The sequence below is a fragment of the Python bivittatus genome, unplaced genomic scaffold, assembly GCF_059951505.1.
Source record: "Python bivittatus isolate LINGU-HERP-01145 unplaced genomic scaffold, Pbiv_v1 ctg000340_np1212, whole genome shotgun sequence".
In the NCBI taxonomy this organism is placed as follows: Eukaryota; Metazoa; Chordata; class Lepidosauria; order Squamata; family Pythonidae; genus Python; species Python bivittatus.
Window position 1 is genome coordinate 133,676 of NW_028277056.1, and position 22,860 is coordinate 156,535.

At 55.1% G+C, this 22,860-nt stretch overlaps 1 protein-coding gene across 5 annotated transcripts in view; it reads left to right on the forward strand.

Annotated features, from left to right (window-relative positions):
- DCHS1 (dachsous cadherin-related 1) overlaps positions 1 to 19,688 on the forward strand; it is a 41,167-nt gene extending 21,479 nt beyond the window's left edge. For all 5 annotated transcript variants that reach the window (XM_088140307.1, XM_088140311.1, XM_088140309.1 and 2 more), the window contains exons 12-21: positions 77 to 202; positions 1,788 to 1,997; positions 2,530 to 3,396; positions 4,488 to 4,601; positions 12,866 to 13,077; positions 13,203 to 13,357; positions 14,124 to 14,254; positions 14,513 to 14,799; positions 15,363 to 15,501; positions 15,730 to 19,688. In XM_088140307.1, coding sequence (XP_087996433.1) covers positions 77 to 202; positions 1,788 to 1,997; positions 2,530 to 3,396; positions 4,488 to 4,601; positions 12,866 to 13,077; positions 13,203 to 13,357; positions 14,124 to 14,254; positions 14,513 to 14,799; positions 15,363 to 15,501; positions 15,730 to 18,281 — 4,793 coding nt within the window. In that variant the 3' untranslated portion in view covers positions 18,282 to 19,688. The remainder of the gene's footprint in view (positions 1 to 76; positions 203 to 1,787; positions 1,998 to 2,529; positions 3,397 to 4,487; positions 4,602 to 12,865; positions 13,078 to 13,202; positions 13,358 to 14,123; positions 14,255 to 14,512; positions 14,800 to 15,362; positions 15,502 to 15,729) is intronic.
- Positions 19,689 to 22,860: the final 3,172 nt, after the last annotated feature.

Genomic DNA, 22,860 nt, shown 5'->3' on the forward strand with positions numbered 1-22,860 from the left:
ATTGAGAGACGGGTGTGCGATTCGGAGGGTTCCCACATTACTGGCAAAAGGAGACCCTTTTCCCTTTCCTGCGCAGGGACCAATGGGCAGGTGACGTACGGTGGCGTCGCTGGGGATGGCTTCACTGTTGACCCTCACACGGGCCTGATCAGCACTCTGCGCCCCTTGGATCGCGAGGAGCAAGCCGAACACCTGCTGACAGGTGAGGGACCACCAGGAGGAAGGTGTGGAACTGAGGCAGGCAGGAACCATCCTCCTCCCTGGGTCTCTCTTAAAAGACCAGCAGGAGAGGGACATCCTCCCCCCATCTCACACCTCAGCACGCTGCCACGTGTTTTGGCCACAGAGGCATAATTCCTGATTGGGAGAATCAGAGCAAGCGGGAGACAACCTTTGGCTGGGAGCAGAAGGGCCCCACAGCATCCACATTCACACTTGCTATAAGCTGCTGACGGCTTAATCGTCCTTTAGGATGCAGAGCAATAAATAGCGATTTGCAGCCCGCAGTGACTGGACTCACAGAACAGACGGGTTAGGCTCGGTATCACTCGCTGGATCTTGGCTATGTGTGCTCAGCAGCCGTCCGGCTGGGGGGTTGGTCTCCGTGGTCTGAAGAGTCTTTTAGATTCAGTGCAAACAAAGGCGTTGATTTATTTATTCACTCACTCACTCACTCACTCACTCACTCACTCACTCACTCACTTTATTCGCTGCCCATCTCACTTTTTCCAAGCGACTCTAGGCGGTGTACAACAAGGTTAAAAAAGAATCAGTACCTTAAAAAGTATAAAAATATTTAAAAATCCAAGCGGAACAGAAAATAATAGATGAGGGGATATTAAAAATAAGGGAGCCACCTCACCAGGTCCCCCGTCCCCTGGGGTCCCTGGGCCTGCTGCCACCACCAGGTCTTGAGGGACTTTCAGAAGCTCAGCAGCGACAAGGCCAACCTCACCTTGGGGAAGAAGGTTCCACAGCACGGGTGCCACATCAGAAAAGGTCCGCTGCCCAGGGCCTGCCAAGCACAGCTCCTAACGCGCTCTGCCGGGCAGATGAGATTGGGGAGAGGCAGATGGCCCGGCCCCATGCCGTTCGTAGGTTCTGTGCAACAGGAACCCATCTGCTCTTTTGCTATTCATGTGCAACGGCAGAGGGTCCCATCTGGGTCTGGAGGGTACTTGGGCCTGGCATCTCACCTTCGCCAGGTTAAATTCGACAACTGCAGCGTGAGGCTCCCCAGCAGCTGCTCCAGTCAGCATTTTCCCGAGGGCAGGGGCTCCTCTTTCCCTTGCTTGCAAGCAGATGCCTACAGTGCAGTGACATCCGTGAAGGGACAATCCGAGGCAGTGCCACAGGGAACATAACGTCCAACATCCCCCCCCACCCCCCCATCCTCACAGGGCAGCTGCCCGTTGTAATGCATGGGGTTCTAACAGCAGGACCTCCAAGTAATGTCTAAAACGACCTTTTAGATATTACTTTATTTTTGGAAAAGCAAGCCCCTAGCACTACAAAGGTAGGCTCAGAAATATTTGGGATTCAGGAGACTGAATACTCTTTCCCAGGGCTGACAGAACCAGCAAAAATAGGGCCCAGTATGGTGATATGTGCAAATGTGCCTTCTTTGCATAATTTTTATGGGGGTTGTAGAAATGAACGTCTTTGGGTGCAGCATCCGGAGTCACCTGGCACAGAATTCTGATTTGTGATGAGGGCAGAGAAGGAGTTGGGGCCAATCCATGGCATGCCAGGGGCCTTCCTCCTCACCCTTCTGTTTCTCCCTGCAGTGTACGCCCAAGATGGGGGCCTGCCCCCCCGCCAAGCCAAGGCAACCGTGCGTGTACTCGTGGTGGATGAGAATGACCAGACCCCAGTCTTCCAGAGTGGCGCTTGCTCCCTGGCGGTGCCAGAGAACCAGAGTCACCAGAAGCTGCTCACCCTGCGTGCCACAGATCATGATGCGGGGGAAAACGGGCGCCTCTCTTACTCCCTGGCAGGTGAATAGTTCTGAGGGAGGGAAGCAGGCTGGGGAGCCCTGGGGCAAGCAGCATCCACAATTCACCTGGGGGCGCTCAGCACGTTATGCCCTTTTGGTGTGGGAGGTACAGTATGCTCCTCCCCACCTCCGGGGGAGAAGGTCTTCTCTCTCCAGCTGAGACTGGTGCCATAAAAGTTCTGCATTCTGCCATGCCTTTGATCCCACTGATTCTGGTTATCTTGCATTCTTACTATCCTTGTTCTTGTGGGTGGTTTTATTCTGGCATCCTTGTTCTCCACCCAGAATCTTAACTAGGTGGAGTGCTTTACAAATACCATAAAATGAATAAATAATACATTTTTTCAAAATGGACATATTTGCTCACTTTGCAACCGAGTGAAGTTTCAGAAAGTGCTGCAGAAGAAGGCAGTGGTGGTCCTGCAGGTTTTCAGAAGAGGTGTCTGAAAGCCAAGCAGGGCGAAGTGGGGCAGCTGGGGCCCCAGCCTTAGTTCGTTCTAGGACCTCTTATTGCTCCCTCCTTCTTCCCACAGCTGGAGACCCCGAGGAGGACTTTGCTGTGAACCCCTTAACTGGCCAGCTGTCCACCGTGCGAGGGCTGGACCGGGAACGGAGGGCCACCTACATGCTGACAGCCCAGGCCTGCGACCATGGCTTGCCCACCCCCCGCTGTGCCAGCCTGGCAATCCAGGTGCAAGTGCTAGACCTGAATGACAACGCCCCCCGCTTTATGCAAGAATCCTATGCCATGGAGGTCCCCGAGGATCTGCCCGTGGGGGCCCCGGTGCTGCAGCTCAGCGCCCGAGACCCGGATGAAGGCAGCAACGGTCATATTTCGTATTTCCTGGCAAACGAGACGCTGGGCACCTTCCAGGTGGAGCCGCAGACGGGCCGCCTTTACAGCACCCAGCCTTTGGACCGGGAGCGCCGGGCCACCTATTCCTTCCTGGGCTTGGCCATCGATTCTTCCCCACTAGCCCCCAGGAGCGCCTCGGCAGCCATCACGGTCACTGTCCAGGACGTCAACGACCACATCCCTGCCTTCCCCCTCAGCCCACTCGCTGTCACCCTGCCCCGCCACACCCCGCCCAAGCGAGTGGTGGCCACGCTGCGTGCTGAGGACCACGACGCCGGGGCCAACGCCTCCCTCCTTTATCGCTTTGCTGCGCCCACCCCAGCCTTTGCCATCAACACATACACCGGGGCCATCCAGCTGCTGCACCCACTGGGGAGCCTCAGCCAGCGCCAGCGCACCTTGTTCGTGCTGGCCAGCGATCTGGGACAGCCCCCCCTGTCCTCCATCGGCGTGGTGGTCATTCACCTGCAGGACGAGAACTACCAGGGCGTGCACTTTCCACGCAGCAGCAGCGACGTGGCCCTTCCTGAGAACGCTGCCCCAGGTACCCACCGGGGACAGGCTGCGGCCCGTGAGCTGTGGGGAAGCGCACACGCTGGGCTGGGATCTGGCTGGCAGGACAGCCACCGCTTCCCGGATGTCTCGAGGCGGAAGGGGGAGCAGACGCCCACTGCGTGTGCTTGGGTCGGGGAAGGATGGAAGAGCCGGGGCTGGTCCGCCTACCCCTAAGAGGCGTGCATCTAAAATACGTGCAGCATGGAAAGGAAAGAAATGGGGGGGCCCGAATTAAAATCCCAAACCTGGAAAGCTCATTTGCAAAGGGCAGAGGCCGAGTGGGTTGAGATCCGTCACCTCGCCTTTCGGTCTGCCTCAGGCGCTGGCGCCTGAATGAACAGCGCAAGGAGGCAAGCGCGCCCTTGTTCCAGCCCGGGAGCGGAAGCCCTGGACGGCAACGTGGGGCGCGTGACCGCAGCTTCGCTTTCCTCACTTCTGCCCCGTCTGTCCTAGCACCCCCTGCTCCAAATCTCCCAGGCTGAGCGGGGGCTAGAACCTGGGTCCCCCCCACTCGCAGCCCAGCACCTTCCCCGCCAGACCTGCCTGGCTCTTGGGTGAGGAGGAGGGTCTGGCCCCTTCTGTGGGTGAGGGGAGGGTGTCCTGCCTGCTCCTCGCCCAGCACCTTCCTTCCCCACCACCCCACGGAGCCCCTGGGGCTGAGGAGGTCTGGGGTCTGGGTCTCTGTGCTCCTCCTCAATCACCGTCACCTCTGCCTACTCCAGATGGTGGGGCTATTCAGTATAAGCACACATCTAAAACTTAAAAAAATATGTATCGCTACAAGTTAATTTCACCTTGCTAAACCAAGAAACAAGTTGAATTCTTGTATTTCCCCGGGTGAGATGAGGTAACGCAGAGAAGAGCTGCGTCCGTTCAACAAACCGTATGACCCGCGTGTTCTTTTTTTCTGGCTTGAAGCATTTTTCTCTGCCCCACAGAAGCCAGGCCGCTCCGCCTGCTCTCCCAACCCTCCTGCAGCAGCCCCGTGCCCAACCCGGGCAGCTCTTCCACCCCCACCCCTGGTGGGCCTTTTTGCGCCTCCTGCCTCTGCCCCCAATCACTGAGTGTCTGCTCCTCCAGGCACCCTGGTGCTGAGAACCCCGGCCAGGCACACCGCGGGCTCATCCGGCCAGATCACCTACAGCATTGTCAGCGGCAATGAGAAGGGCGCCTTCCGGATCCAGCCCGACTCAGGTACGTGGCAGGGCTGGTGGTGGGGCTGGGGGAAGGGGCTCCCTCCAGAGAGGAGGGCAGAGGGGTCCTGGGGTGTCCTTCTCCCCAGGGCCTCAACCAGACCCTGCAGGTCCAGCTGAGAAGGAGCCGGAGCTGCCCATTAAGGGCCCTGCAGGCTCCGGGCCCCAGACAGGGCCAGAGAGGAGCACCTGCCCTGCATCTTCAGGCATGATGAACCGCCTGGGTTATTCTGCCCTCATCTGGCCGAGCCTTGGGACCCAAATAATCCTGTAGTGCTTCTGCATTTATGAAAACAAGTCTGTATATCATACATTGCATCTGATTTTTTAAAACGGAGGTTGTGATTAATTATTTTAATTACATTCCTACATTGCCTTTTGTCCTCTGTGAGGATCCATCTAATTCCATCCGTCCACATCTTTCCCAGTCACCCGCTTCCCCAGCCCACGCTCTGTGGGTTCATTCGCCTGCTTGGCCAAAGCCCCTCACCCTGCGGCTTTCCTGGTGAGCCTTGGCTGCTGAGTCAATCCACGTTCCTCGGCACCTGTCATTCTTGGCCCCTTCCTTCTGGGCCCCATTCCCACTGCATTCAAGATACACAAAGTCATCAAGTCACTCTGCTTTCCCCCCTTTATATGTAACTTGTTTTGTTCAGGTCACTCTCTTTGTCAAATATCTTGGTCTTTGACGCATTAATTTTCAAATCTGTACTCCTTGCTGCATCACACGTCCTATCTAACGTTCACTGCAAATGATTGGGGTTCTCAGCCAACACCACCTCACCGCAAGTAAAAGTCCACGTGTGTGGAGTCTTTGGGGTTCTCTGAGCTTGGTTGTTTCCTTGCAGACGTTTCGTTACCCGGCCAGGCAACATCTTCAGCGCTAGAAGGGAGTGAGGTTTGCTCTCTGTTTCCATACAGTGGCTTGCCCTGCCAGTGTCGGTGGGGGTGGGGGGTTTGTTTTGTTCTATTTTTTCCCTCTGGTAGTTCCTTGATTAGGCTGTTGTTTCCTGTTTGATTGTCTGTCTGAGTTGATAGTTCCTCGATTATGGTATTGTTTACTGCTTGATTGTTTGTCTGGTGTTGATCGTGGCATTAATCCCTGCTTATCTGGGTATTGATTGCTGGCAAGGAGGTGTTCTGGTCTTTCTGTTTCCTTTTTACTGTTTCTTTTGAATAATGTGTAAATGTTGTTTAACTCTATGTACCTGTTGATGGTTGCCTTGTCTGAATGCCAAGCTTCCAGGAATTGCCTCGCATTTTTGGATTTAGCTTGGTCTAGGATGCTCACAGTTTCCCAGCTGAAACTATGGTTAAATCTGTCCGTGTGTTGTGAGATTAAGGAGTTTTCATCGTGTCTTCTGACTGCTAGTTGGTGTTCATGGATGTGCTCTGCCAGCCTTCTGCCTGTCTGTCCTACAAAGGGGCTGTGACAGTCCTTACACTGTATGTTGTAGATGACTCCTGTTTTTTCTTCTTGGGCTACTGGGTCTTTTGGTTTGCTTAAGATGTTTTGGAGGGCTGTAGTTGGTTTGTGTGCTATGGAGATGCCGTGTGGTTGTAATAGTCTGTCGGTAGTTTGAGACGTTTCTGATGTATGGCAGTGTGATCCTTTTCATAGCTTGTGTCGGTTGTGCTGTAGTGGGATGAGTGGTCAGGCACTTTTTGATAAAGTTGCGTGGATATCCGTTTTGTTGGAAGATGTTGTATAGGTGGTCTGTTTCCTTTTTCTGCAGTTCTGGTTGCTGCAGTGCGTCTGGGCTCATCTGAATAATGTTCTTACACAGCTCCTCTTGTGGGGGCTTGGGTTGTGACTTTGGTAATGGAGTACTTGATTAGTGTGGGTTGTCTTCCGATAGACTTGGGTTTCTAATTTGCTGTTGTTTCCTCTGCTGATGAGGGTAGCGTGAATTTTTACTTCCTCTCTGGTGAATTTTACTCCAAAGATGTTGTTGATGGTTTCATGTGTCTTCTCTAGTTGTTCCTTTTGTATTATAACAAAGGTGTCATCTACATCCCGGATCCATACTTTGGGTTGTATGTGTGGAAGTGCTATAGTTTCTAGGCGTTGCATTACAATCTCCGCTATGAGTCCTGAGAGTGGTGATCCCGTGGGTGTTCCCCTAATTTGTTGGTATATTTGTCCATCAGACTGAAAGTAGGTAGTGAGGCAGAGGTCGATGAGGGCCATGATTCCGGGTATTCCGATCTGGGGGTATTTGGCTAGGCCGGGCGTGTTGTGTAGTCCTGCCGATATGGATTCTTTCGCTAGTTCTGGGTCTGTGGATGTAAAGAGTGCTGTGACATTGAATGATCATGTAACCAGGCCCTGTGCTATGTAGGGCTTTATAGGTAGCAACCAGCACCATGAATCACATCTAGAAGCAAACTGGCAACCAGTGCAGCTCACAAAGCAGAGTTGTTGGATGGGCATACTGAGGCATGCCCATCACTGCCTGTGCCACTGCATTCTGGACCAGTTGGTGCTTCCTGGTAGTCTTCAGGAACAGCTCCAAGTAGAGCACATTGGAGTAGTCAAGTTGCAAGGTGGCCAGGGCATGCGTGACTGGCTGAAGGGCCGCCTGATCTAGGAAGGGGCACAACTGGCGCACCAGATGAAGTTGTTCAAAGGCCTTCGTGGCCACACTGCCACCTGCTCTTCATCAGTGCCATCCATTTTCAACATTCCTGTAGCATTTATGACTGACCTTTTCAGCATGTTTTAATTGGACACTGCAGTACACCATTTAGCTTGCTTTTTGACGTATCACAATTATTTTCACACACATCTCATACAAATTTCATACAGGGCTTGTCCTTTCTCTCCTTTCAGCTCTTCTCTTCCACTCTTGTTTCTTTCATTTCTGGCCTTTTCTTCCACATTTGCATTCATTCATTTATTTATCTATCACATTTATATAGCCACCCATCTCACAAAACATGACTCTGCAGTGAGCAATCTATTAAAACCACAGATACATAAAAACAATCATTATAAAAATAATAAAAAATCATTAAAATTAAAATATTATAAAAAGTTTGAAATATATAAACCACACGGAGAGAGCAAAAATATCAACCACAGTGGAGCCATCTCAGAATGCTTCTGGTTCCCTTGAGCCCCCAGGCCTGGTCACATAACCAGGTCTTTCCAAAACGATAGCAAGGATGGGGCGAACCTGACTTCTGGGAGGAAGAGTGTTCCATAAGGCGGGCACCACAGCAGAGAAGGCCCACTTCCTGGGACCCACCAAATGCAAGTCCCTGGCAACATCCCTTCTCTGCCAGGTCGAAGGGGACAGGCTGATGTGATCGGAGAGGGGCGATGCCTCAGACCTTAAAGGTGAAAAACAGCACCTTGAATAGGACCCAGAAGCAGATTGACAGCCAATGCAGCTCACGGAGCAGAGGTATAACATGTGCTCTTCTAGGAGCACGCATGACTGCCTGCGCCGCTGCATTCTGCACCAGTTGAAGCTTTCGGATACTCTTCAAGGGCAGCCCCATGTATAGAGTATTATAGTAGTCCAGTCTGGAGGTGACTAGGACATAAGTGACTGTGAGCAGAGTCTCCTGATCCAGGAACGGGTGCAACTGGCACACAACATGAAGCTGTGCAAAGGCTCTCCCAGCCACAACTGCCACCTCCTTGAGCAGGAGTTGTGAGTCTAGAAGGACCCCCAGATTGCACACCAGGTCTATCTGAGGCAGTGCCACCCCATCCAGCACCAAAGATGGCATAGTCCTAGAACTGGCAGGCCCCAAAACCCAGAGCCACTCAGTCTTGCCAGGGTCCAACCGAAGCCTGTTCCCCATCCAGACCCTCACAGCCTCCAGACACCAGGATAAGACATTTACGGCATTGCTTAATTCGCCAGGGACAGAGATGTATAGTTGGGTATCATCAGCGTGCTTATGATACCGAACCCTCCGGCACCCCACACAGTAAGGCCCACAGGCGGGTCCTCCCCAAGCACCACCAACTGGAATTGGTCCCAGAGAAAGGGGGCAAACCAGCACAACACGGTGCCACCCACCCCCAATCCTCTGAGCCAGTCCAGAAGGATACCATGGTCGATGGTATTGAAAGCCACCGAGAGGTCAAGTAGGGCAAGGATGGATGCACGACCTCCATCCCGCCCGCGCCAGAGATCATCCAGAAGCACAACCAATGTCGTTTCTGTCCCATACCCGGGTCCGAACCCTGACTGAAAGGAATCCGGATAATCCGCTTCATCCAAGGTCCTCTGAAGCTGTGCGCAACCACCTTCTCAATCGCCTTCCCCAAAAAGGGGAGGTTGGATACTGGATGAAAGTTGTCCAGTATCGTGGGGTCCAGCGATGGCTTCTTGAGGAGGGAGTGAACCAAAGCCTCCTTTAGAGATGCAGGAACAACCCCCTCACTCAAAGAAGAATTAACCACCGCTAGAGCCCACTCACATGACACCCCCCGGCCACGTTCACAAGCCAGGAGGGGCATGGGTCTGAAGAGCAGGTGGCCGAGCTCACAGTCCTGAGGACCCTGTCCACTTCCAGGCCCAACAGGTTTTGTCCCAAGATTAGGTCTTGATACCCCAAAAAGAAAAAAAGGGCCTGCCCCACGTTCAGAACCTCTCATCACCCACGTACCCACCATGCTCTTCCTTTGGTGGTGCAACTTTCTCAGCTTTACATCATCAGTAACCAATCATGCTTTTCATTCCTTTCCCATGCTTAAAGTACATATTCAAAACAAGCAGAGCCTCTTCTAAGCACGACCCCCATTCCCGTCCTGTTTGCTCTCACTTGGGTCTCACTCGTCTGTTCATGTCCTCTGCCAGAGAAATCTTTTCCCAGGGTCTCCGACATTCAGAACGCCACCTGGTTTCCCCCCAAATGTTTGCTTGTTTCTTTCGTTATCCATCTTCACTGGAGCACAATATGCAACCTGCACATTTCTACAGTATCGATAACAACCTAGAGGACATCAGTTAATATTTTCCTGAGCGTTATTCTTTCATAATGAAACCAGGACTTCTACTTTCAGGCCTGTTTGTCAGCTCACAAGGTTGGACCATCTTCGTTCAGCTCTACTGCATCTTTCCACTCCTGTTAGTGCCACAGACATGCAACATATCTATTTCACTTTCCTCCACGTCCTTAGTTAATTCGTGCTCTTTACCATTTTCTCCTCACACACTCCAAGCCAGTCTTCTGCGTACCAGATTCATCACCAGATGGGCCCGTAGACTGTGACCTCTGCTGCCCAGACCTCTGGCTTTCATCCATGGAGGTGTGAGAGGATGTCAGTGTGTTGCCAGCCTTCAGGACAGGCTACCCCTCCGGATGGAGGGTAGGAGCAGATGATGTGGTCCCCAGGCAATGAGGCTCCTGGGAAGGCAACCGCCAAACTCTGCAGCTGCCTAAGGGGTGTTTCTCCCTTCTCCATTGGCATCCTACCAGCTGCCACCCTACACAAAACCCTCCCTTCCAGCTGACAGGTGGGCACTCTGGCAAGCTCGTCCCCCAGTCCCCACTCTCTGCCCTCAGCAGCCGCTGCATGGGGAGTGCCGTAGTGCCTGTCATGAAAGACTTGATGTTTTTGTTCAGTAGCAGAATGGTTAAATGCCAGCTCCTTCACCCAGTGAAATTGAGACCTGGCAGAATCAGGACAGAGAAAAGGAAATGCTGTTTTACACAATGCTTAATTCAACTTTGGAATTCGCTAGTACGAGATGTGGTGCTGACTAGCAGCTTGGCTGACTTCAAAAGAGGGTTGGACTGGGGGCCCTCTGCTCGGAGGCGAGCAGGCTTCCTCGTGCAGTTGGTGGGTCACTGGGAGAACAGGCTGCTGGCTGAGATGGGCCAAGGGTCCCACCCAGCAGGGCACGCCCTCTGTTCTTTGGTTCTTCTTCTTCCCGTTCTAGCTGGCTCAGGTGAGAAGGAGAACTGTAAAACCATTGTCCTTTTTTCCCCAGTTCTCCAAAGATCTGACTCCAGAGCGGAAGGCAGTTGGCACTGGCTTTCCTGGCATGGAGGGGGAAAGAAGCAGGGGACTCCACCATTCTGGTTTGGGTGGAAGACCTGCCTACCACTGGCCGAAATGGAGAAAGCAGTTGAGATCCAGAAAAGGATTTCTTAAGCTGGCTTCATTTCCACCTAGTTTACCATGGGATCCTAGCAGCTGAAGGCTGCAGAGTGGAAAAGCCCTTGTTCCTGTGCTCTGCTTTCCATCAGGGCAGTGTCAGTCAATTTGGGCACATTTTGCCAAGTATGGCAGAAGCCCAATCAAAGCCTAGTTTCACCCCAAGCACGTGCACCCAGTTCTAAATGGGGATCCCTAATCCAAGGCTCCTTTGCAAAGCAGCATGACATGACCTGCATCTGTGTACAGACACACAGTTAGGACATTTTGTCCTTTACCAATGTAGCTGCATTTGGTCATAAGCCACTCTGAATGCACCCGTGGAAAGCAATATGAAATAATAAACTAGGTGGTTTTCTTCCCAATCAGCTGGAGGGGAGCTTCAGACTGGAAGGACCAAGGCTCTGATGTGGGACCCAGTTACTTCATGTAGCCCCTTGAAAGGCCAAAAAGATATCAGCTAATCTCCCCCCCCCCCCCCCCCCCAGCATCAGGTAGTGCTTCAGATGTATTAGAAGTAGAGCTGGGCTTGATCCACTTAGGATTCCTTGCATGTAAGATATTCTTTGGTTGTTAGCTGACTTGGCTGTAGGACAAGACTCAGGACTGGCCCCATGTCGGTCCTTCCTTTTCCTTATTCTATCCTGGCAAAGTTAGGAAGGTTCTCTTTCCATTCTTCTCTGCTGGAACTACATAGGCAGTTGTGCTCATGCAAAACGTGCTTCATCAGATCCAAGAGCAAAGGGCTGCATTTGCAGAACATAGGAGTTAACTTCGGTGCCTCTGTGTATATGTGTGCATGCATGGATGTGTGCTGGTGACCATGTTGCAAAGTCCTAACCCATATGATTAGTTTGTGGTTCGCTGTACTATATGAAATCAGAAAACGGGATCAGTAGTTGTGTGAATATCTAGCCCTCTAAGCCAGGTAGGAATACAAGTTCCTCTTAGACTGAGATTGTTTAATCCACATAATTGGCAGGGGCTGGAAAACCCACTGTTTGGTGGTCTTGGAACCTTGGCATTCAATCTCAACGCAAGTTTATTTGCTGCCTCTGTTTGCACCTTCTAAGAATTTAAGGCGTGCCCATCTGAATTACTCCTCTCAAGAACCCCCTGGGACTTGTCTCACCAAGTCGCCAGAGAACCTGGCGGAGGAGCTGGCCCTCGAGGCCACCCACAGACAAGGACACGAGTGTGTCTCCCATGGCCTGGAATTCCACCGAGGGGCGATCGCTGTGCATCCTACGCCTTCTGGTGATTAAGTCCACAAGTTAATTATAGATGGTAGGACGCACTTCGTTTTGTACAACTTGCAACTTCTTTATTTGGTGTTTCTTGTTCTTTTCATGAGAGAGAGAGAGAGGATGGGAAAATGAATCTGTTTCCTGGCTCTCTGCATGCTTGTCTGAGCCTTGATGGTTTTCACTGGTCATCTCTCTTTTTTCCTAAACTGAACAGCCTCAGGGATCACCCCTTGCAGCGCTGTTTCCAGAACCATCACCTAGGGGACGGTGGGGGGGGTGACAGAGGGATGCTTTTCTGTGTGCACGTGTGTGTGCAAATGGGCATAAGTGTGAGAGAAGGGACAGCCAGATAGAGAGGAAGATGACAGAGAAAGCCTAAAACCCAAGATGCGTCTGGGGTCTTAGTCTGAAGATCGCGTATCCAGTTTTGTTGTCTATGGATCACACCGTTCAACACCTGTGTGCCCTTTTCCCCCCCTCCCATACCCACATGTACATCTAAAGTCACTGGGTTTCGCTTCCTTTGGCGCTGATCTCCTGAGGTAGGGAGATCCTATTTGTTTTATTCATTCATTCATTCATTCAATTTATATAGCCGCCCATCTCAGACCAGTGACTCTGGGCGACTAACGACATTAAAACAAAACCCTAGTTGGCTGCAGGCTCGGGAGCAGGCAGGGCCTTTCCCCATGGCCCCTGTGGCCCCACTTGCTCTGCAGCCACGGTGACAGCGGCCCTGCTTGCCCTAGATTGCTGCCTGCCCCGCTCAACTTCCTGGACGTGTCGGGTGCTCCTTCTCCCCCCGCCCACTGGCATGAAGGAAAAGCTGGGGCTGTGGGGGCGCTTTGGCTGGTCTCCGAGAGAGGCTGGCAGTCTCCCCTTGCCCCTCTCCAGGGACGGTATCGGTGGCCGACCCGGAAGGCCTGGACTTCGAACTGCAGCCCCGCTTGCGCCTAGTGTTACAAGCCGAGTCCACCGCGTCCTTTGGCTTCATGGCCGTCACCATCAACCTGCAGGACGTGAACGACAACCAGCCACGTTTCCAGCTGCAGAACTACGTGGCTTTTGTTGGGGAGGCGCAGGGCTACGGCTTGCCTGTCATCCAGGTACTCTGGCGAAAGCAAGGCAACCCCAGCCCGCCCAGCTGTACTGCGCTGGTCCTGGGGGCTCGGGTGACGGGGAAGAGGGCGCATCCTTTCGGGCGGAGGTGGTCATGCTTCTCTGACTGCAGGTTGTGGCCAATGATTTGGATCAGGGCCCCAACGGCCAGGTGATCTACAGGATCAACCAGACGCAGCCAATGGACGGGCTCTACCGCATCAATGCCCAGACGGGAGCCATCACCACAGCAGCCATCCTGGACAGGGAGATCTGGGCCCAGACACGGTGAGCCAGCCCCGCTTTCCCCACTCACCCCCAGCAATTCTCCAGAGAACCAGCCGGCCAGCAGACCCCGCAGCTCCTAAGGCTCGACTGTCTGGCAGCGGACGGTCTAAGGCTTAACATGGTGGTCAGCTGAGCGTCCAGTGTGTGGGGTGAGCCCACTAACCTAGTCAGTATTCGGGTAAGTGAGGGTCAGCGGTGAGTCATACTGCGCTCCCCTGATCAACCAAGCTGTGCTGCGAGCCACGTCCCGCCGACTCGGGAGTGCTGGGCTTCAAGCTCCGCCCAGCCCACCCTCCAAGGAAACAAGGTGGAGCTGTAAAAGGTGCTCCACTCCCAAACTCATTGCCATGTTCAGGTTGCCTGGCACATGCTCGCAAATTACACACAGCTGCCAAGCCTCGCTGCCTCTAGACACCCGGGGAAGGGCCACGGACTTCATGAAACCTTGCAAGAACTCTGCGGGCACAAAGCTCATGGGGGGCCAGCCAGGACTGGAGGACAGGGCAGAGAGCCAGCCTGCTCCCAGGTAGCAGCTCTTTACCTGGTTAGTGTGCTGGGGGATCCAGATCCAAAGAAAGTCACTCGGATTGAGTTGGTGCCCGACTTGGTAAATGCTGTGGGTGAACGCAGCTGTTGACACCTACCTGAAAAAATAGTGGGGGGAGGAGGTGGTGGACACAGTCCTTTCCCTGGAATTGCTCCCTAGGCAGATGTGGGCTGGGCCTGCCAGTCCGCAAAAGCTCTGAGACAGCCCTGTTCCCCACAGGCTGGTGCTGACTGCAACGGACAGAGGACACCCTCCCCTCGTGGGCTCAGCCACGCTCACGGTGGTGGTGATGGACCTCAATGACAATAGTCCCACCATCCCTGCGCCCTGGGAGGTGCGGGTAGCAGAGAGTAAGTGGTGGGAAGGGAAGAGGCCTTCCTGGGGGTCCCCGGGTGGTTACTGGAAGGCTCCTTTTCCACTGGAGACCCCCTTTGGGCCCCCCTGCTTCCCAGGAGGGGGCTTACCGAGTCCCTTTGCAGGCCCTAAGTCCCCCTGTTGAGTTCTGGCGGGCTGGGGCTGCTCAACCAGCCCTCATCTCAACAGGCAGCTGTCTCCAGGCTGGGAGGTAGCCTGACGGTTCCTTGTTCTTCCCCTATCGCCTCCCCCAGATACCTTGCTGGGCACCGAGATCACCATGGTGACCGGCAACGATGTGGACTGTGGACCGCAGCTCCTCTACACGCTCCTCCTGGACAGCGGCACCACAGGGACCTTCAGCATCCTGCCCTACGGGGGCCGCATTACACTGACAGGGCCCCTGGACTACGAGCAGCGAAGCCAATACACCCTCACGGTGCGCACTTCGGACTCCCAGCACGAGGCAGAGGCCAACCTCACGGTGCTTGTGGAGGATGTGAACGACAACGCCCCCGCCTTTGCCCAGGCGCTCTATCAGGTACCAAGCCCCTCTCTAGCCCACCTTCCCATCCCTCTGTGTCCACACACCCCTTGTCCAGTGTGGCCCTGCAGAGGCAGGGGCCCAGGCGGCCCTCTCCTCCTCCAAAGAGAAGAGAGGACACGGGCTAGTGCCTTCTACAGGAAAGACAGAAGAAGGGCAGAGACCCAGACTCCCCTTTCCTTTGCAAAGCGTGTGGAGGGATGGAGGCAGGCGTTTTTCTGTGCTCTCCACTAATGGGAGTGGAGTCTCCAAAGCAAAGTAGCACAACAATAGGACCGGTAGCGGACAAATAGGTGAGAGAAGTGGGGCGTGGGGCTTGGGGCTTGGGATAGCCTCCAAATTGGTCTCAAGGGTCTAGGGAGCATCCCATCCTGCACAAGACGGTCCATCTCTTTCTGCCCCCATTGGCAGCTCTTTGAGAGGAGAGCCCCGGAGATCCCTGGGTGGCAAGGGGTCTGTCTGCACCAGCGAGATTGCCACAGCTGTTCCACAGGTGATGCACACCTGATGTCCAGCAAATGCCAGGAAGTCACAGCTGTGTGTCCTCCTGCCTCCTGCAGGTGCTCGTCCCAGAACAAGCCCCTGCCGGCACGCCCCTCTTGACTCTCAGTGCCACAGACCTGGACTCGGGCACCAACGGAGAAGTCATCTATCAGCTGCTCACACCAAGTGACATTGTTGCCATCCACGCAAGCAACGGTACGTGGTCAGGGAGACCACATGGAGATTTGGGAGAAAGGAATTGATTTTCTGCCAGTGGGGTGAGCCCTAGCTTTCCTCTTGTTCCGTTGGGTTGTGCCAGGGCTGAGGGCATGGGGCCGTGTGGCGTGCTGTTAGGACGCCTCCTTATCAGGCTTTGACCCTGCCCCATTCTGCCGAGGTCTTCCTCCTCTCCCAGCGCCAACTGTTCCTTCTGTCGTCTCACAGGAACCTTGTTCACCACCCAGCATCTGGTGCTGGAGCTGGGACGTCCCACGCTGGATCTAGTGGTGGAAGCCAGTGATAAGGGCTTCCCCAGCCTCTCAGCCTGGGTCTCTGTGCAGATCCAAATCCTGGATGTGAATGACCACGGGCCCCAGTTCCTGAAGCCGCAGTACAACGCCTCTGTGACAGAAGACCTGCGTCCAGGAACTATCCTGCTAACCCTGGAAGCCACAGATGCCGACGTGACTCGGGACAACGCAGCCCTGGACTATACTATTGTGAGTGGGAACAGTGGTCATGCTTTCCAACTGGAGGGTCGTGTCGGTGGGGCCAGCGCCTTGGTCCTGATCGAACCACTTGACTTTGAGGCTGTGGCCCTCTACAACCTAACCGTGGCGGTGGCTGACCGAGGAGTGCCACAGCACAGCGCTGTAGTGCCCGTTGTCCTCACTGTGCTGGACGTCAACGATAATCCGCCAGTCTTTGGGCGCTCTGCTTATCACATGGCGGTGAGTGAGAGCACCGTGCCCGGGACGGAGCTGCTGCGCGTGGCAGCCCATGACCCCGACTTGGGCGCTCACGGGCAAGTGCACTACAGCATCAGCTCGGGCGACCCTGGTGGGCTCTTCCAGCTGCATCCAACCTCTGGAGCGCTTCGCCTCATCCAGGCCCTGGACTGCGAGAAGCGAACCCAGCACACCCTGGTGATTCAGGCCTCGGACGGAGCAGGGGGCCACTTTGCACTAGCGTCTGTGGCAGTGGAGGTGAAGGATGTGAACGACAACCTTCCCTACTTTCCGATAGAAGTGCTGAGCACCAGCCTAAGGGAGAACCTGCCTCCCGGGAGCCTGGCTACCACGGTCCGTGCTGTGGACCCTGATGTCGGGGTCTTCGGGGAGCTGCGTTACACCCTTCTGCAGGCAGAGGATTGGGGGGCCTTTGGCATCAACGGCAGCTCCGGAGAGCTACATTCTCGCCTGCCTTTTGACTACGAGCGCACCAAGGCTTTCCAGCTGGTGGTGCAGGCCACAGATACTGGCAACGGCTCTGCGACAGTCACGGTGCGTGTCCTGATCACTGGCGAGGATGAGTATGACCCTGTCTTCCTTAGCTCAAGCTTCCACTTTGGTGTCCCTGAGGGGGCACGGCGGGGTCAGAGTATAGGGCAGGTGAGTGCCACGGATGAGGACGAGGGCCCAGATGGTGTGGTGCTCTATGCCCTGGCCAAGCCCTCCCCTTTCTTCGAGATCAACCAAACCAGTGGCTTCCTGTACCTGCGGATGGACAGCCAGGCGCCCTCCGGGGGTCCTAGCAGACCAGAACCCCGGCAGATGGTCCTGGAAGTACAAGCCCACGGCCCCCTGCGTGCCTCTCGCTCAGCCTGCGCTCAGGTCACCATCGATGTTACCCACACTGCCTTTGGCCTGGTGCCCGACCTCAACTTGCTGCTGGTGATAGCTGTGGCTGCCTCGCTTGGTGTGGTGGTGGTCCTGGCCGCTGTGGCCATTGGGCTTGCCTTCCTCCGATCGCAGCACGGCCGTGGCCACAAGGAGGCCAATTTGGCACACGTGCAGAGTGGCTCTCTGCAGAAATTGGGCCACGCTGAACCAGCCCTGCCTGGGGGGGACTGTCTGTACCACGAGGCGCTGCCTGGCTACGGCACAGATTCTGGAGGGCCCTACGCCACAAGAGGGGGCTCGCTGGACCCATCCCACTCCAGTGGGCGAGGCTCGGCCGAAGCTGCAGAGGATGACGAGATCCGCATGATCAACGAGTGCCCTCGCGTGTCCAGCGTCACCTCTTCCCTGCAGGAGCATCTCGTGGCCCGTGGGCCCGATTCCGGCATTCAGACAGATGCTGACCGCCTCTCTGACATCTCCTGTGAGCCAACCACGCTCGATGCCACCCACTGGTTCAAAAACAGGAAGGGGCCGAGCCTGTTGCTCCCCGGACAGCCCCCGCAGCTCTACCGGGACGATGGGAACAGCAGTGGGGCCTACCTGGGCGCAGGCTGCGGCCTCAGTGTCTCCTCCCACAAGGACTATTCCTTTCCTGAGGATGGGAAGCCCTGCGTGGACGGCTCCCTGACAGCCATCGTGGCGAGCGACGAGGAGCTGCGGGGCAGCTACAACTGGGACTATCTCCTCAACTGGTGTCCCCAGTTCCAGCCCCTGGCCAGCGTCTTCACAGAGATTGCCCGCCTGAAGGACGAGAGCTCCCTGCGCAGGCCCTTCCCTGCCAAGCCCAAGCCCCGCATTGACCCCCCCCCTCTCATCACTTCGGTGGCTCATCCTGGGGCAAAGTCAGTGCCCCCCAAGCCTGCGGTCGGCCGAGCTTTCCCCCACTTGTCCTCCCTCCGGCGGTCCCCCATCAGCCACGAGGGCTCCCTGTCCTCAGCTGCCATGTCTCCCAGCTTTTCCCCCTCCCTCTCCCCTCTGGCCGCCCGCTCTCCTGTGGTTTCGCCCTTTGGGGTCTCCCAGGGCCCATCTGCGTCATCCACCATCAGCATCGAGCACTCCTCGGAGGCCCCTGAAGAGGCGGAGCTCCGCATTTAGGGCCCGCCCAGGACTCTCCCTCGCCACAAGCTGGGCGCTGGAGCCGGACCAGTGGCCCCTTCTGGGGGAGGTTGGCATTGTCTCAGCTGGCCCAGCCCGGCCCAGCCCGGCCCTGCCCGGCCCTGCCCTGCCCTGCCCTGCCCTGCCCTGCCCTGCCCTGCCCTGCCCTGCCCTGTCTGGGAGCATGCCCCTCGCTGGCCTCTCGGGAGGGGGGGCTGCTTCTCAGTACAGGGGGTGGAAGTGCAGGCCCAGGAGACTTTTCGTGTGGGACGTGTCTGGAAATGGGGTCTGCTTGCAAGAGCACACATGGACTAGAGGGCACACCCCTCTTGCAGCACATGGGCAGGGGTGCTCCGCTGGATGTCCCGTCTGGACTGCAGGAAGGCAAGTCCCGCCAACCCCGCTACCCTCCCACCCCGCGTCTCTGGGACTTTGAGCCTCCCCCTCGGAGGCAAGACACAGCCCATCCCACAGCTGCCCTGGCCCCGAAGCCCCTGTCCCATTCAGGAAGCTCTGCCCAGGGCCCTGCCTCTCTAACCCTACCGGCAGCATGCAATAACCCTCCCCCCGATGGGAGGGGGGAGGGATAAATGGTACTGATCGGACATAGAGCAATAATAAAGTCCTCCAGCTGCCCCTCCCGTACCAGTGGAGGGGCGCGCAGGTTACTGGAGAAGGCAGAAGCAGCCGCTTCAGGTGCAGACCAGACGCACCTCCTTGAACGGTCTCCCTCCCAGCTTGAGCCCCTTGCCCACCGCAAACTAGCATGTCAGGAGAGCAGTTCAGCTCCCTGCAGCCACGCCGAGGGAGGGGTGGAGCAGAGGATCTCCAGGCTCTCGTCCACGCCTGACCTTCCAATCTGGGGAATCTGGGGTACTGCTGGCTTTCACACATGCAGCACAGGGTTTCCCGGTGACGGGGAGCAAGCGTGGTGCGAAGAAGAAGAGCCCACTGAGAAGGGGCGGGGGCGGGGGGGGGCCATCGCTGAGTTGGCCAGACCACACGTCCTTTCTCCCTGCTGCCTGGAGGGGGCGCTGCACGCTGGGCTCTGGGCTCTTTCTGCAGGAGTTGAATCAGAGGAGGGCTCGCAGGGGGGCAGGGCTGGGGGGAGAGGAAAGGTCCAGTAGCCTTTTGATCCAAAGGATCTTGTTTCTGCACCTTCCCCCCTGTCACGCAGGCACATGCCCGCTCCCCCCAACCCAAACTTTGCCAAGCTCAGTTCCACTTGCCACTCCAGCTGGGGAGGGGTCTTATTTATTGTCCTGTTTTCTGTCTGTATCTTTTTTGCGTGAGCTGGACAGCCAGAGTGGTGGGCGCTGTCCATCCTGGCCCTCCTGTTGACTGGGCCAGAACCCAAGTGCCAAGTTCTTGACGTAATGCCTTAATAAACCACGCCATGTAACCAGACCCCTCTCGTCTGCTTTGGCCGGGGCAGGGAGGCGACCCATCCGGGCCGTCATGTCCTAGGGTGCCAGACATGCCCACTTGCACGGGGGAGGGTGCCGGGTGGCAGAAGGGCATCCTTGGTGATGCTGCTGCCGCGGGCCCCCCACCAGTGTCATTTGCCCCATGGTCCTCAGCAGCAGCAGCTTAGGAAGCAAACTTGGGGGGGGCAGCGAGCCATCTCCAGCACTTCTGCTTCCTAAGGCCCCCTCGCCATGCTAAGAGTTTAAAAGAAAGATAAAAACAATGAGTCGAGAGTTGAATGTTTTTGGTCAAGCAAGAGCTTGCATCGGAGCCCCTCTCACATGGATCATGGAGCACCCACCGCCTCTCCTCCCTTCCCTGCACCAAAGGTATCTGTCCCCTCCTGGCAGGCCCCAGGGGTGGGGGGCATCTCCACTTAGATGCTCCCTTCCCGTGCGACTGGCGGCTGGGAGTTGAACAGGCAGCTAAGCGGAAGGAAGACGTTGGGCTGACCAAGAGGGGAACAAAGCTTCTGGGCGGGGGTGGGGGGAGTCCAGAGTGACATTAAACCCCCTCCCATTGCAACTTTGCTACCTGGGTGTGCACAGAAACATTTGCATAGAGGGCATTGACATCATCCAGAGAGGATTCCCCAGTCTGGCAGAAGGAGGAGCCATTTCTCCCTCCAGCTCCCACCTCGCCTCTCATATTTGGGGGCCAGCCTCCCCACCCTGCCTAGTGTGGCTGTGTGGAGCAGGTTATGCCATTTCAGAAGCTCAGCAGGCACTCTTCCCTGTCCCCACCCCACCATGCTTAGTTGAAAGGTCTGGGAGTGCAGGGATGGCATACAAGGGAAAGCTAGATCTTGCCCGTCTTCTAGTCGCCCAGGTCTTGCCACCCCACTTGAACCCTTGTCTTGTAGTGGTGAAGGGGCTTGCCTGGGACTCCCCAGGCCCGGAAGAGTCACTCGTGATGGGCAGCTCAGAGACACACGGTCAGGCTGCATTTGCTCCATGCCTCCAGCCTGCTTTGCGACCCTGCCAAGGAAACCAAAGGGAGATTCACAAGCAGGGCACCGTTGGCGTCATGCTGGAAGGGGAGCCCTTCAGAGAGGGTGCTGTCCACCGAGCTCCTGGGGAAGAACAGAGGGCAGCTGCCAGGAGCACTGGGGCTAAGGAGCCATCTGGATGAAAGCTAGAAGGACCTCCAGGTGGGCCTGGAGGCAAAAAGAAAATTCGATGCTGCAAAGACATGTCTACTGCTGGTGCCTGGGCTGTAAGAACTGTGAATCGAGGCACCCTGGTGCTGTAAGAGCAGAAATGTTGGGATTTTCCGGAAATCGATGAACTGAAATGGGCTGGAATGGCTCCTCTTCACACCAGAGGAGCTTCAAACCTTCTACTATTGACAAAAAAATCAGAAGAAAAGTAGCCATCATTATGAACAAAAGAATGGCAAAATCACTGACTGGATGCAGCCTAAAAAATACCAAAGATAATCTGAATTCCAGTCCAAAGCAAACTAACCCAGATCGGTGCTCCAACCACGGACGCAGAGGAAGCAGAAGTCAACTTGTTCTGTGACAATCTGCAACTCCTTGTTAACCCAACATAAAAAAAAAAGACATCACCCCGGAAGACTAGAAAACTAAAGCATCTTGAATAACAGGAACTTTTGGCCACAGAGTATAAAATGAAGGAAACAAGATCTGGTGCCAGCTATGCTTGATGGCACATAATCACAGCCCAAATTAAATTAAAAAGAAAATAATTCATTAGACAAATGTAACCTCAGCAATATTCCATATGATCATATGGGGAGTGAATTAGGGCTGATAAAGAGGGGGCTTGGAGAACCTGCATCTTCCCAGAGAAGTCTGAATCAGGGTGTCCTGGGCCAGCAGGGCCGGCTCTAAGCCAAGGCCAAGTAGGAACCGGCCTAGGGGTGCCAAACTCTAGGAGGTGCCAAAATTTAAAAGACTTCCGAAAACACAGTAAAAAAGCAAAAAACAGTAACGATGCACTCTGTGAGCCAGCGTGCCCACTTGAGGGTTAAATATAATTCTGCAGAATTGTTGCCATATGACCACACTGAGTGCTGATATTACAATTACTTACTGTAAAAATAGGGTGAAAATGTCCAAGAAAAGGGAAAAAAATGTCCAGGGCTGAAAATATAAGTGTGAAGCTCAAAATCTCAAAGAAAAAAGAAACAAGAGGGCGCCTTTTTTGAAATTCCTAACAAAATCGGAAGATGAACCAAACCACAGGGGGCATGGGAATATGTCTTTGCCCAGGGCGCCAAAATGCCTAGAGCTGGTCCTGCTGACCACTACCTCTGCTGTAGACTGTTGCAATGTGCCATCAATGGGCTACCCTTGAAGACCACCTGAAAGCTTTAGCTGGTCCAGCTTGGGCAGTTACAGGTGCCAATCAGGGTAGTCGTGCAACACCACTGTTTTGAGGGCTGCACTGGTTACCAGTTTGCTTCAGAGTGCAATTGGGCTAGAGCCACTGTTCGAACCTACCTCATGGCGGTAAGGGTGGCGAAATGTCATTATTTCTCCGCCCTTATTGGATCTGCAAGTGGCCGTCCAGTGGCCCTGTTTTGGGTGACCCAACCCTCCTTGGAGGGAGTAATTCTGGAGTTCATCCATAGGGTCGCAGCGAGGAATAAGCTGAGCATCTGACAGATGAAGTCACTTGGAGATTGTGTGGTTATCTGGGAGGAGTTTGATCCTGTTGGGCCTGAGGAAGTGGACAGGGTTCTGACAGTGGTTAGTTCATCCATGAGCCTCCTGGTTGCACAAGGCTGCCCAGGAGGGGATGTATGATTGGGTCCAGGCAGTGGTCAAGTCACCCTTGAGGGAGGGGGTGGTTACGCCAGCTGTTAAGGAGGTGGTGATGTGCCCCCTTCTCGAGGGGCAATCGCTTGACCCAACCAATCTGGACAGTTTTTGTCCAGTCTCCAAGATTGGAGAAGGTGGTTGCACGGCAGATTCAAAGGATTCTGGATGAAGTGGATTATCTGGACCTCTTTCAGTCAGGATTCAGGCCAGGGTGCAAGACTGAGATGGCATTGATCATGCTCTTGGATGACCTCTGGTGGGAGCAGGATGGGGGCAGTGCATCCATCCTTGCTCTTTTTGACCTCCAGGCAGCTTTCGATACCA